Below are 13,889 nucleotides of genomic sequence, written 5' to 3'. Positions count from 1 at the left end.
GCAAGTTTAAGAGTTTCTGTCTATAAAATAACATCCTCCATGGTATATTTAAAAGTTGCCTCTCTGGTTTATAGTGAATTGATTGACATGTGTCATTCTTTCTCAATCCAGACAGCCAAGGTCAGATCCTGGACCCTGGTACATTTACTAAGTTCAGACCATCCTGTCAGGACTCTTGGAAAGCAGCCATCCATCTTTTTCTGCTGATGTTCCTTCATTTATGCATGACAATTATTGGTATTACCCATTGTCAGTTACTATACTCTACAGCCCTCCAGTTTGCTCAAACCTTACTTTTCGTTTATTTGTTTCATCCCCAAGATGACAGCAATGCATTCAATCAATTCCATGAAGATATCAGTAGTGCTGATTATGGGCTGAAGATATCAGCAGTGCTGATTATGGGCTGTCATTCAGATAACTCCATGTCTTGGAATTGCAACCTACTGAATTGTTACAGAAGGGATCTTAAGAAATCAGCTTTGCTCTCTCCATCTCCATGAGCTCTCTCAGAAAGATGCCTATCTATCCTGCATGTAAAGGCTCCTAGTATTTCTACCCATTTAATTACCCTTTTTGGGGCAAAATGTCTTTTTAAATGAGCAACTATTTTTTTTTGCAATACAATTGAAAATTATTTCTTGCTTTCTCAGTCTCTTTAAAGATAAATTATGTCATTGGCCTGCCTGCATAATATCAGGTAACCAACAGTGGGTTCTCTTACAGCTGTTTCTTTAACAGGAATCAGCTCATGTGTGATCGGTGGAAATGGTGTTATTGGAAGTGGTCTCTCTACACCCCTGCCCTCAGTCCAGTGTGGCCAGTGTCCTTCCTTAGAAGAGAGAATCTCTCTCACTGGGTGGCTCTTTTCATCTCTCTGTGCACTGTTCACGTCTCTGTTACTCAGAGCCTCGGCCCTCCTCACGCCCTCTTCTATCACAATAGCTTCAGTTTAGCAGAACAAATCTGCTGTTTATGTAGCATTTATTTGTACATTAAGAACTGAACGTGTTTTTAAATTTATAGTATGATTTTTATTAGAATTGTAATTGGTTTGTTAGGGTTCTAGTTATAAAGTTGCATGGATTTTGAGATGTCCTCCTAATCTTAATTTTCCTACAATCCTTGTTATTTTGAGCATGTATTCTTGTATTCATTGCATTACAGCAGGAGCTACTGTACTTAAAACCAGTTTTTGAGTTGGCCATTTACGGCTTTCTTTTTTCCCAGGATAAATGAGCATGACTGTTTTTTAACTAATATCTCTTTTATAGGGTTCTTGTTTCAGGCAGCAGATACATATCTGAGAGATCTGTAGTGAACATGAGGGTTTTTCTGCCCAGTTAGACAGGACATTTCATTGCCCTGGATGCAGGTATCACCTCAGAGAGGGCCCATGGTTGAAGCCAGGACAGCCATTCCTCCCCATAGGGACTTCTGCCCACACTGTTGGGAAAAATCCCTTAGATTAGGATTATGAATTCTATAGACCATGCAGGCTTAGAGATTTCAAGGGCACTCTCCTGCTAAATGCAGAGAGGCCATCAGAGAACCTAGGCAAGTAGGATTGAGAGACTGAAGAAGGAGAGGAGGAGAAGGAGGGGGAGGGGGACGGAATGGGAGGTCTAGGGGAGGAAGACGAAGAAGTGTGCATTTGAAGCCAACTGTAGTCTTTGGACTTTTTGGTTACAGAGACAATAAATTCCTTTTTATGTTTACAGCCAAACATCCTGACCAACACAAATTAAGTCCAAATTAATTGAATTTTTTGATAGGTTTAATTAAAAAATCAAACTAAATACTCTAGTGCACAACCAGAGCTTAAAACAAACATGTGGTGAATCACTCCATGAAGCAAAAATCTACTCTAACTTTTTAACCATCACTTTAGCTGCTTTTCTCTGAACCATCTCTCTTCCGTGGAGAGTTACTGAGGGTATGCAACGTGGGCGAGGAGAGGCGGAGCAGAGTGAAAGGCTGGTGTCTTGACTTCTGCATTTCTTATTTTTCAGTAATAGTATTTTTCCCTTTATGGTACAATTTTGTTTTGTGTTCCTGATGACTTCCATGCCTGCCCTTAATCAGGCTTTCTCTACTCCTGTCTGCTAGTTTTGGTATTTAAGCATAAGTACTTCATTACACCTTCTCCTTTTAAACCCTATCTAGGTTTACTTTTTGAATTCTCTCATGTTTTCTGAAGCATCAGTAAACCCACTCTGTTGCAACTGTACATAGCCTGAAAACACAGCCCTTACATTTTCCGAACCATTGAATGGAATAGTCAAAACCCATGTGAATCACTTAATCCTACCAGGACTCCTAGAAGCCCAGAGCACATCTTTCTGCAAACTAGAAAAGGGTGCTCTTAGGTGCTCTAAGGGAAGATGTGACCCTGATCTTGTGCACGTGGAGTGGGGAGCAAGGGCAGGCTGGGTTTCAGACCCCTCTCACTGCCACAGCTGAGCCCATTAGTCATGTACCTTGGTAGACGTACATGACTAATCTTCTTGGGCTATGTGTGCATGGACTAGGGTCTAGTTTGAACCAGTTGTTGGGCATATCATGTAGGATGAAGGCCAAGTACTCAGGAAAACTTAGTAGCAGCCTAGTAGAATTTTAGTTAGAAGAAAATGTCACAGTTAAATATATCTGAATTTATGGAGGTAGTATACTTTATTTAAAAGTTTTCGAGTTGGATAGAAATTGATTTTAATTCCAGCTTGTCTGCTTAGTAGGTCACTTCACTGAAACTCCATTAAAAATCTGCAAAATAATGATAATACCACATTTCATAGACTCTAGACCGCATCAACTGTAAGATGTAATCATCATTATAGAGGTTTTCAAAATAAAAAAAATTTAAAATCAGATTATGAAAAAATGGCCAGGTGGGATGATTAACTGTATCCTGATTTGAAACAGACTATAAAAATTGTGTATCTTAGAATATATGATACATGGCAATACTCCCTTATAAGGAATAGCTCCTTTCTGTGAGGATTAAATGAAATAACATATGTCAAGTTCTTGCCACAACTCAGAATCAGTGTTCAATAAATGGTGGAGGCTGTTGTTGAAGCTGGTGACTAATAGTAACAAAAGAATATACTTGACTCAGGGCTTCATAATCTAGCAAAATGACCTGGCTGTTGTTTTCCCCCTACTCCAGGATAAGATACCAGAAACCAACATGTACAAGTAGGTCTAGAAGTAAATCCCAGAGGAAGATTAAAGTACAGAAGATGTACAAAACTGAAAAACAGTCCTATTTATTCTGCTGATGGAGACCCAATCTGATTTCCCCAAATCCCAAATGTATAAGACAAACATTTTAAAAAAGAGTATTGTTCACAAGATGGAGGTATAGGTAGACACACTGAGCCTCCTCGCACAACCAAAATAAGGACAACAAAAAATTAGAAACAAAAAATAACCAGTAAGAAAATTGAACTGTATGGAAGTCTGACAACAAAGGAGTTAAAATAGACATATTCATCCAGACAGGCAGAAGGGGCAGAGTCGGGCGGCCAGGCAGAAAGGGGTCGAGGGGTGAGGAAAAGAGTGGTGGTTGGCGGACCCTGGGCATGCAGGTGGCGGGTAGCAAACCTTGGGTCAGGGTGGCAGCAGGTGAACCCAGCGAGGCAGTGGATTGTGGATGGGTGCAGCATACAAGGCAGCTGGCAGACTAGGCGGTCCCACATTTGTGTGCAGATAAACCAGGTGAAACTGTGAAGTGAGACAGACCTTGCAGCCTCAAAACACTGACTGAAAACACCTGTGGGGATTGAGGTTATGGGAGAGACTCTCAGCCTCATAGGAGAGTTCACTGGAGAGGCCCACAGGGTCCTAAAACATACACAAGTCCACCCACATGGGAATCAGCACCACAAGGGCCTAGTTTGCTTGGGGGAAGTAGCGGAAGATACTGAAATCCAGCAGAGAGTGGAGCAAGTGCTATTGTTCCCTCTTGGACTCCTCCCCCCACAAATAGCATCACAACCCAGTGATGTGGGTTGCCCTGCCCTAATGAATATCTAAGGTTCCACCCCTCACTGTGTAATAGGTATGTCAAGACAAAAAAAGGCCCAAATAAAAGAACAGATCAAATCTCCAGAACAAATATGACTAAGTGACGAAGAGATAGCCAACCTATCAGTTCAACCTGCATAGTTCAAAGCACTGGTGATCAGGATGCTCACAGAACTGGTTGAATTTGGTTGCAAATTAGATGAAAAATGAGGGCTACATTAAGTGAAATAAAGAAAAATGTACAGGGAACCAGTAGTGATGGGAAGGAGATTGGGACTCAAATCAACGGAGTGGACCAGAAAAAAGAAAGAAACAACCAAACAGAAAAGAATGAAGAAACAAGAATTCAAAGAAATGAGGACAGGCTTAGGAACCTCCAGGACATCTTTAAATGTCCCAACATCCAAATTATAAGGGTACCAGAAGGAGAATAGGAAGAGCAACAAATGGAAAAGTTATTGGAACAAATAATAAAGGAGAACTTCCCCAATCTGGCAAAGGAAATAGACTTCCAGGAAATCCAGGAAGCTCAGAGAGTCCTAAAGAAGTTGGACCCAAGAAGAAACACACCAAGGCACATCATAATTACATTAGCCAAGACTAAAATGAAGGAGAGAATCCTAGAAGCAGCAAGAGGTAAGGGGACAGTCACCTACAAAGGAGTTCCCATCAGACTGTCAGCTGATTTCTCAAAAGAGACCTTGCAGGCAAGAAGGGGCTGGAAAGAAGTATTCCAAGTCATGAAATCCAAAGACCTACATCCAAGATTGCTCTATCTAGCAAAGGTTTCATTTAGAATGGAAGGGCAGATAAAGTGCTTCTCAGATAAGGTCAAGTTCAAGGAGTTCATCATCACCAAGCCCTTATTTTATGAAATGTTAAAGGGACTTATCTAAGGAAAAGAAGATAAAAAACATGTATAGTAAAATAACAGCAAACTTACAATTATTAACAACCACACTTAAAACAAAAACAAAAACAAGCTAAGTAAACAACTAGAACAGGAATAGAACCATAGAAATAGAGATCACATGGAGGGTTAGCAATAGGGAAGTGGGAAGAGGAAAGAGAGGGAAAAGGTACAGAGAATAAGAAGCATAAATGGTAGGTAGAAAATAAACAGAGGGAGGGCATGCATAGTATGGGAAATGTAGAAGCTAAAGAACTTATATGTATGATACATGGACATGAACTAAAGGTGGGGAATGTGGGTGGGAGAGGGTGTGCAGGGTGGAGGGGGGAAATGGGACAACTGAAATAGCATAATCAATAAAATATATTTAAAAATAAAAATAATTTTAAAAAGATAAAAAAAGAGTATTGTTCAGATGGTGGGTTGGGATCCTTCTCTGAATTTGGGGTAGGAGAAAGGAAACTTTCAGAAAGTTTTGTTAGCTCTTTTAGTGTTTTGTCTTTTTCCTTCATCTCTCACTCACAGTAACTTCTATGACATTTCCTGTGATATTTGAAATGAACATTGATTGACTCACTTGTAAAAACCCTTCTGTGTAGCACCCTGTGATGTTAGCTCTCATTTAGGTCTGGTCGGGTCTGTGGAGGATGAAGATGTGCCAAGAGGTGTCTGTCAAACCCCTTCACCTGCCTCCAAAGCAGCTGGTTCCTGGACTGGTCCAGGAGTGGGACTTAAGCCAGAAAACAGCCATTCATTGTTCTATGTTGCCAAAGACAATGCTGCCAGTGGTAGAAAGAACTCTGATATAGAAACACTGACGCCAGAATTCTAATGAGTGAAAAATGTCCTGTTTTTTGCACTACCTCCAAAGCATTCTATATTTTTCCCCACAGTTTGGGTTCAATAGCATTTCCAGAGACAGAAAAAATGGAATCAGGGTGTATATGAACATGTTCAAGACATCGCTGACATGATGAAAAGCTCTTGTGTGTAGAGGTAAACACAATCAAAATGACTCTCCTATGGAAACAAATATTCTATCGTTTTTTATTCTTCCATCTCTGATCTAAACTTGTTTCAACATCAGGCTTGATCTAAATAAATAATGAACGTAGAAGAACAGAAAGAAGTTTGTGGCAAGAGTTTATCTACCTAGTTTAGGGTGGCTTGTTATAAGACAAGCAAATAATATGGAAGTTTCAGATTTATTGATGATGCCATGTAAGTATAGATATGTGGTCCCTGTCAAGTTCATAGTCTTCAGAATGAAACTCAAGTAGCAGCTCTAGATCACAATGCCAGAGAAAAGCCAAATTACCTGAGAAGACAGTGGCGACCTAAACTTTAAACATGTGGGCTGGTTGATCTGTGGTTCCCACACAGTTTTCGTTTCCTCTCTGCAGGCCAATTACTCTTGCACTCCACTGTGTCTCACTTCTGCCGAGGGGCCAGCGGCAGCATGTAGCACAGCGTGGGAGTGAAGCTGAGCTATCATCCCACGCAGGTGGTAATATATCCCTGCCATGCTCTCACCTCCTGACCTTTAGATTCACAAAAGGACTCACTGGGAACTGAAAATGTCACTTGATTTAATTTCTCCCTGGGATGTACTAGCTAGTTCTGCTAGTTCTCCTCGTAAGGTCATAAATATCCTGAAAACAATTCCTTCAAGGCTACTTTGGAAATTTTAAATATGTATATCAATTCTACCTTATACCTCCTTACTCTTCACCTTATGTCTGAGATGCAGTGATGGTGGGTTGTTCAGTAATGGGGTTGAGTCTCAGTGACCCATTTACCTGGGCCTCCTTGGATCAAGAGCACATTTGAAAGATGAGTGACTAGAACAGCAGTGTTAGTCTGCTATTCACACAAAATGAAGAGTGACATTGGCTTTATTAGTACCACTAAACTAGCTACTTTCTTGTTAGCAGTGAATGTTGGAATCTCAGCATTGTTAGTCTGCAGAAAAAAACACAGGTCTACTTGCCCAGGGCTTCTGTGAGCAGATCTGCTGTTACAGACATCCCCTGTGGTAGCTCAATTACAGCCTCACGGCCCCTGCCCCAACTCGCGCAGCCGCAGGGCAGCCTCCGACTCACCTAATCTCAAGAATGTGGCCAACTGGATCTATCAACACACATACTGCACTGAAATAATGGAAGATCTGGGATTGTTTGTGACAACAACTCACAGTCTGAGACTGAAAAAGCTAAGTATATTAGCATAGGTCATTGGTACCTTCCGTCAGTATTCTTTTATCAGTTTCATTAGTGTTGGAACAGTTTTATTTTGGTATAAAGCGTTGGATATTTTTAAAGAGTGAAACCTTATACTACTTTTTTTGTGTATGTGTGTGGAGAAGCTATTTATTTTTTATTTGAGAAGCAATTTATAAAAGTGCTTTCCCTCTTATCTCCCCAGGCATGAAAACCGACCACTGGGTCCTCTGAGTCAGATAATGTTCACAAGTCAGCAGATCCACTGGAGCCTGCTTCCCTGCCTCCCTCCTGGCCACCAGCCAGGTAGGTAGGTCAGCAATGACCTGCTGTAGGGGATCTGCTTTCCTGCCCCGATCAACTTCCTTATTGCTTTGGGTCACTGATCCTGAATCAGATAAGCTATGAATATTATTTTCAGAAAAATGCACATACTTGTAACCCCTAATTTTTTCATGCAGTTTCAGGAGTTTGGGGCCCAGGCCAAGAAATGAGCTTTACACAGGGTTTTAAGAAATCAATTATATTAAGAAAGTTATTGAAAATTAAAAATTTTTTTGGTACAGAAATATCTACGTGCTTTTATATAAATGCATTAAACAATCAGATCTAATGATGAGTCTAATAACTACTGTAATTTTGAGGTACTGATGACTATAAAAGATATTTTATGATGTCTGCCAACTGCACTATTAAATGAAAATATCTGTGATTTCCACTGGTGACAGGTGCTGCTAGTTCTGCTGTGGTCTCCTGCCTACACTCATCACTAAAGCTGTGTGAAACTGCAGTTAGAGGTTAGTGCAAATGGAGGGGCATTTCCCCCCATCCAAGACCCTGGACTTCAGGTTAAGAACCTCTAAGAATCTAGGGGTTCTTGGCCTGATGCTGGGCATAGCCCTTCGGATTCAGGCCAATTAGAAGAATATAGAGCTCCCATTTTCTCAAATAAAAGGTTACCTAGAGGTAATCACAATTTTCAATATCTGTAGAAAACACCAAAAGGGACACTCAGAGTGGCTTTTGTCCCATCCTTATGTATGAAGGGAGGAAGAAGGGGACGAGAGGGACTCAGAGACTCAGCTGTGAGCAGGTTGGTAACTTCTGCCTTCCCTGCTACAGTGGCAAAGGCTCAAGGCATCCTTTGTTAGTCTGCCCCAAGCTGGGAGATGGATCTCCAGGTGTCTTCTAGCTTGAAATGGAAGACACACTTTCCTCTTGCTTTAACAAAGATCTGTGGCATACTTTTGTTGAGTCTGCCTCTGGCTTTACCCTCACCTTTCTCAGGATGCTCACTTAAGTGGGGGAGCCCTGCTGAGCAGCCTGCATCCTGGGGAGACGCACTGGTTCATTTTTGCTTCCTCCCATTGGCTTATTGAATGGCCCCCCAAAATAAACAGCTGTGCCAAAATGCTAAGTATAAGCTTTGGGAGGTGTAAGAGTGTTTCACAGCGCTTGAAAAGATGAACTGTCACTGTAATCCTGTGGTGGTGATAAGCTGAGCTATTGCTGAAAGACACCAGGGAAAAGCTTTCTCACTGGGATGTTAGAACTCAGGCCTGCATGGGGATGAAAGTTCAAGTTTTAGACAAAAGAAACTGCTTTTCCTGATGGCTGAAGGGAGGGACGACACACTTCCGAGGAAAGGCATTCTCAAAGCCCTTCCTTCCTTGGCAGGGCCCTCGGTAGCCAGGTTGCATGGGTTTGGGGAAGCAGGTCCTGACCTGATTTTCACCAGGGAAATGATCTGTGAGAGAGGCTCACGGAAGATCGTTTGCTTACCAATTTTACTTCTTGCTTCATTTATATTTTCTCCCAGGGCCTTTGCTTCAGAAAATCTGGAGAAAAGAAAAAAGAAAATGAGAGTTTATTTTTTTCTCTTCAACCTAAACTATGTTTTAAAAATGATAGCATTCTGAGAGGTCTCTAAATTATTATAAAACTTTATTAAAAGACAAAATAAAATCCAAATAAATGAAATATACTAGGCTTAAAATAAAGATAAATTTTGTATTAATCACATGTATTGTGAATTTTTACTCCTCTACCCAGCATAGAATTTGCATTCTCATATTCACTAACTTATGACTTTCAAATTCTAGAGTAAAGCATGGCTCTACGTTTTCTGTACTATGTGTGCTCCATAGTATCAGGATCTTATAGTCAAAGGCCATGTACTTAGAGTAAATTAAGTAACTTTTTTTCTTTTATTCTAAAGTCCTATATCAGAAGGCAGCAAACTATGGGTGGTGAGGAGACAAACCCAGCCCGCCCCGTGTTCCCATGCAAGGACCTGGGTTGGAGCACAGCCATGTCCGATTTACACCCTGTCTGTGGCTGCTCGCCCGCTACGACGGCAGAGCTGAGTCGGCTGGACACAGGCTGCAGGGCCTGCAGAGCTGATAATGTTCACTATCTGACCCTTTACCGAAAACATTTGCTGACTCTTGTTCTAGCTGATGTTAACCACATTTTGAAAATATAAAAACAAGAAAAAATATCTGTAATAATAATCCCTTACCCAGAAAGAAGCACATTTTGAGCTGTTTCCAGTCTTTTTTCTAGCCAGTTTTTTTAGAGTTAAGATCATGCCATACATATATGGTTTTGTGCTTTGATTTTTTTCACTTAGCATTATAACGTATTTCCCCGTGTTTTTATTTTTTCCCCACTGGTTCTATATAATCTGAGAAAGACTTAAGTATACAAAGGAAGTGTGAAATGTTAAAGAGATGATGTGAACAATATTGGTGGCTTGTCTAATGGAGAATCCAGCGTCCTTTCAGGAAAATTGAAGATACTCAAAAGCTGCTCCCTAATTTCTATTAACCACCCTCTAAAAATGAACATTTTCATTTGATACAAATATACACATTGAAAATAAGTGTGTAATTCAGAACAGTCTACCATTTTTAGATCGCTTGTGTGCCAGAAAATATACAGTCAATAAAAAAATACCAGAGAGGTGGAGTCAAAAGACTGTCTGGATCTGTACAGCAAAAATGAGTATCACTTCAACAGGTGATGATTCCTGGAGAAAGTGGTGACCTTGGAAACTAGTAGCACTGAAAGGTGGCAGGTCACAAATCTGGTGATGGGGGATAAGATGTGTAGTTAGGCCCATTTTCCCTAGCATCACATTCAAGGTTAAAAGGAGGAAAGTCAATCTGTTCAGGTGACATGGCAGAAAATAGCTGGTGGAGGCTGTTCACACAGTGGGCTTTGTCCTTCAGTTCTGAGACAGAAGGTGGTCAGAAAACCATGTTGATACCTTTGAATGAAGTGTAGGATGAGCAAAATAAGCAGCCTTCAAATTTCTCTTGTACTCGACATCAACAACGTTGTCAAGTTTCTTCAGGAAGTCAGAGTCCAGGTGATTGTGTTCACAGGTCTGTGTGTGCAAAGATACTACTACAGAGTCCTTCACAACAATGTGATCCATTGCATGGATAAAATATAAAGAGAGCCTTGTCCATATCTACTAATGTTATAGGAATGTTTCTTCCAATGACCACCATCACTGTGTGACCATAGTTATCAACACCTGTTTAGTATAAGGCTTTTAGAGAAGCAATATCAGAGAGATCCTCAGATCTTACTTGACATAACCAGTGATTGTAACAGTTCTGAAGTACTCGGGAGAGATCACACCCCAGTTGTTCTTAAAGTGGGTCTGAGGCCCTGAGCCTTTTTCCAGGGGTTTCTGAGGTGAAAACTATTTTCATAATAATACTAAAACATCCTATGCATTTTCCATGTGGACATCTGCACCGATGGTGCAGCAGCAGCTCCTGGGTGAAACTGGTGCCTTCGCAGGAGTCGAGGCAGAGGCCCCTGATGGGGCGAGCAGTGAGAGTCCTTCATTTCTCTGACGCCGCTTCTGCAGGGCTGCCTCTGAGAACTGCCCCTGAAGGACCAGTCTTCTCTGCTCATTAATATCTTCTTCTGTTTGAGCAAAAACATGAGAGCCAATGAAACAGAGATCAACTTCCAAGCCTTCATCCTCCTCTTCTTGGTCACCCTCACTGGGTTTCTGACTTATTCGCATCTGCTGTTCAGGTACCAAGGCTCCTCTACTGCAGTTCCAATGCCTGCATGTAGGTACAGCAATGATAGCCTCTCCTCCTTCGGTGGCCTTGGGAAGTCCAGGGGTAGCAGCTTTTGGTAAGTAGCCTCTTCCCAGTCAGAGACAGCAAATACTACTTTTTCAATGGTCTCCCCCATGAATCTCAAAGAATCTCCTTGCAGTGTGAAGTGCTATGTGTTTTGCATCCTCTAAAGGATAACCTCGTTTTACAGAATTGATGACACAGACTCCAACAGAAGAGACTCACTGCTCTGTTACCAGCTGAAGTACATTTCTGTAGCTGCTGTACAGGGAACTTGCAGCTGCTGTGTGGTAGCAGCCCTTGTACTTTGGCCCCACTGTGTGAATGATGAACACGACAGCTAAATGAAATTCTTTTGTCAGTTTGGCTTTACTCATCCAGCAACATTTAGGTTTCTGGAGTTCCTCCTTCAAATCAGAGCCCGCAAGCATGAAAATACTTTTTTTTTTTTTTTTTTTTTTTACACTGCCTACTGGGGACATGGCCCACTACCCAGGCATGTGTCCTGACTGGGAATCGAACCGGCAACACTTTGGTTCTTGGGCGGGTGCTCGATTCACTGAGCCACACCTGCCAGGGCTGAAGATACTTTCTGACACAGGATTCTTATCTAGGATTTTCACCAATGGTATTCACAATGGCTGTACAGTTCATTAATACCACATCTTTCCTGAGGAAACAAAGAACAACTTTTCCATGGATATTCTTGCTGTACAGAAAAGGTGATGTAATGGTGTCTGTTTCAGTCGCAGTACCAGGACCACTTAATCCACCCTTACACGAGTCACCCCAGTTTGGTAGTGTAGCCACAGCCACAGGCTGGGAAGGTGCATCCAAGGTATTCATAAAATGGGAACTTCAGCTTGTCTTCTCCCAAATTTCTCAGCAAGTCCATTCACTGGAGACATTAGCCCCTCTTTTCTGGATAATCTGTCCCCAAAAGCACCTCGGGTGAGAGGAACCCAGCAGCTGGGGGGAGGTGAGGCAGACTCATTATCCCAGAGAACTGGCCCTGCCGCCCACCCCACCCCTCTGCCTGCACACGGCCAAGTCTGGGTGCCTCCCCTCTCCATGTCTTTAGAAACTTCTCCATTATCTCTGATGGCTGTATACTTGGTTGCTGTTTACTAATGCACCAGATGGTTGTGCTGATGTTTACCTAATGATTCCTCTATATTTTCCAACAAATATTGATGAGACACCGTGGCGAGATGCAGGAGTGGTGTAGGTTAAGGCCTACATGAGAAACGTGTGGTACAGGACCTTACGAAATATTAATTGCTTTCCCATCTTCTCTTGTCTGCCATGAAACTGAAGAGGCCACTGAAAATCTGTGAAACAAATATATAACATATGGCTATAGTGTATCCTTGTGCTACTGGGGCGACACTGGCCGTGCCATTAGAGTGCTGGGGAGGGGCCTGTCCGTGAGTCAGGAAAGTTCATGTACAAGGTAGGACTGACTTGGATTTTATAGTGCATAGAACTGTTTAGAAAACTTTTATTATGGAAATTTCCAAATAGACACAAAATAGAAAGACAGAATGAATCCTCATATCCCAACCATCATATGTCATTAATTGTCAACACTTAGCCAGTTTGATTTTAGTTATCTCCTCTCTCCCCTTCCTGTCCCACCTCTCAAATCTTCCTGGACCCAGTAAGACCCAGATGTATTGTTTACCCCTAACTAATTTAGTTGCATAGGTTTTTGTGAGAGGAAGTAGAGAGAGGAGGGCATTTCAGGCAGGGGAACAATATGAGCAGAGGCCAGGGTGCCACGGTTGCTCTGTGCTTGATGGAAAGAAGTGCGAATTATGTCACTGCTATTTTCCAAATCTGTCTCCTTGGCCTGTGGCTACAGACAGGGGAAGTTTCCAGTGAAGGGGACTAAATTTTCCCTCAATGTTAGGTTTCTTGGAACTCCACCCCTGGCTCCCTCATTAAGGGTATTCAGGCTCATCAAAGATTCTGCGTGTTCTCTCTTCAGTTAGGGCCTGTCACCTCCTGTAGAGGAATGCAGTTTCTTTTGATGACATGCAGATTGAATTTGGCTCAGTATACATTCCTATGACATGTAGGTCACTGTGTTGGGCTTGGTGGGCTTGAACTGGCTTTGTCTGCTGGGCAGCTGTCTTCTGAGGTGTGGTCCAGGCTGCTCAGAAGATGAGGTCTTTTCATGCTTTGTTTCAGCCAAGTGGGGGGACTAGAATGGTTTGATGGTCACCCTGTCCCTCACCAGTACCTAGGATTTCATAGGAATTTGATAGTCCTTTACTGCTCAATGAATGATGCCTCTTCCTGCCAGATGGGTAGAGTATGGAAACTAGAATTATGAAAATGCAAGAGCAAGGCTGCAAAGCTGCTGAAATTCACGTCAGCATTGGAAGACAGCTGAGTGGAGATAAAAAGCTGGGTGGAGATAGACAGCTGAGTGGAGTGGAAGGTACTTTAGGCAGAATAGGCGGCCTCCATAGCAGCACTGCTCAGAGAAGCCCTGACAGGCTTGGGATGAGGCCCCGGTGACCACACCACCACCACAGCAGTGCCGGAGGCATGGCAGAGGGAGCTGCTCGGTGCTGTGGTCCTTTCTCTCCAAAGAGCTGCCCAGGTCTGGCA

General features: G+C 42.2%; 1 protein-coding gene and 1 pseudogene across 1 annotated transcript in view; both read right to left on the bottom strand.

Annotated features, from left to right (window-relative positions):
- The window catches only part of KIF6 (kinesin family member 6), a 425,073-nt gene that overhangs the window by 78,160 nt on the left and 333,024 nt on the right, over window positions 1–13,889 (bottom strand). The window contains exon 15 of the mRNA XM_037146181.2: window positions 8,944–8,999. Within this exon, the coding sequence (XP_037002076.2) occupies window positions 8,944–8,999 (56 nt within the window). The remainder of the gene's footprint in view (window positions 1–8,943; window positions 9,000–13,889) is intronic.
- On the bottom strand, window positions 10,242–12,116 carry LOC119050012 (ganglioside-induced differentiation-associated protein 2-like; annotated as a pseudogene).

The sequence above is a fragment of the Artibeus jamaicensis genome, unplaced genomic scaffold, assembly GCF_021234435.1.
Source record: "Artibeus jamaicensis isolate MK-2021 breed Jamaican fruit bat unplaced genomic scaffold, CSHL_Jam_final contig_1803, whole genome shotgun sequence".
In the NCBI taxonomy this organism is placed as follows: Eukaryota; Metazoa; Chordata; class Mammalia; order Chiroptera; family Phyllostomidae; genus Artibeus; species Artibeus jamaicensis.
This window is presented reverse-complemented; position numbering and strand designations above follow the sequence as displayed.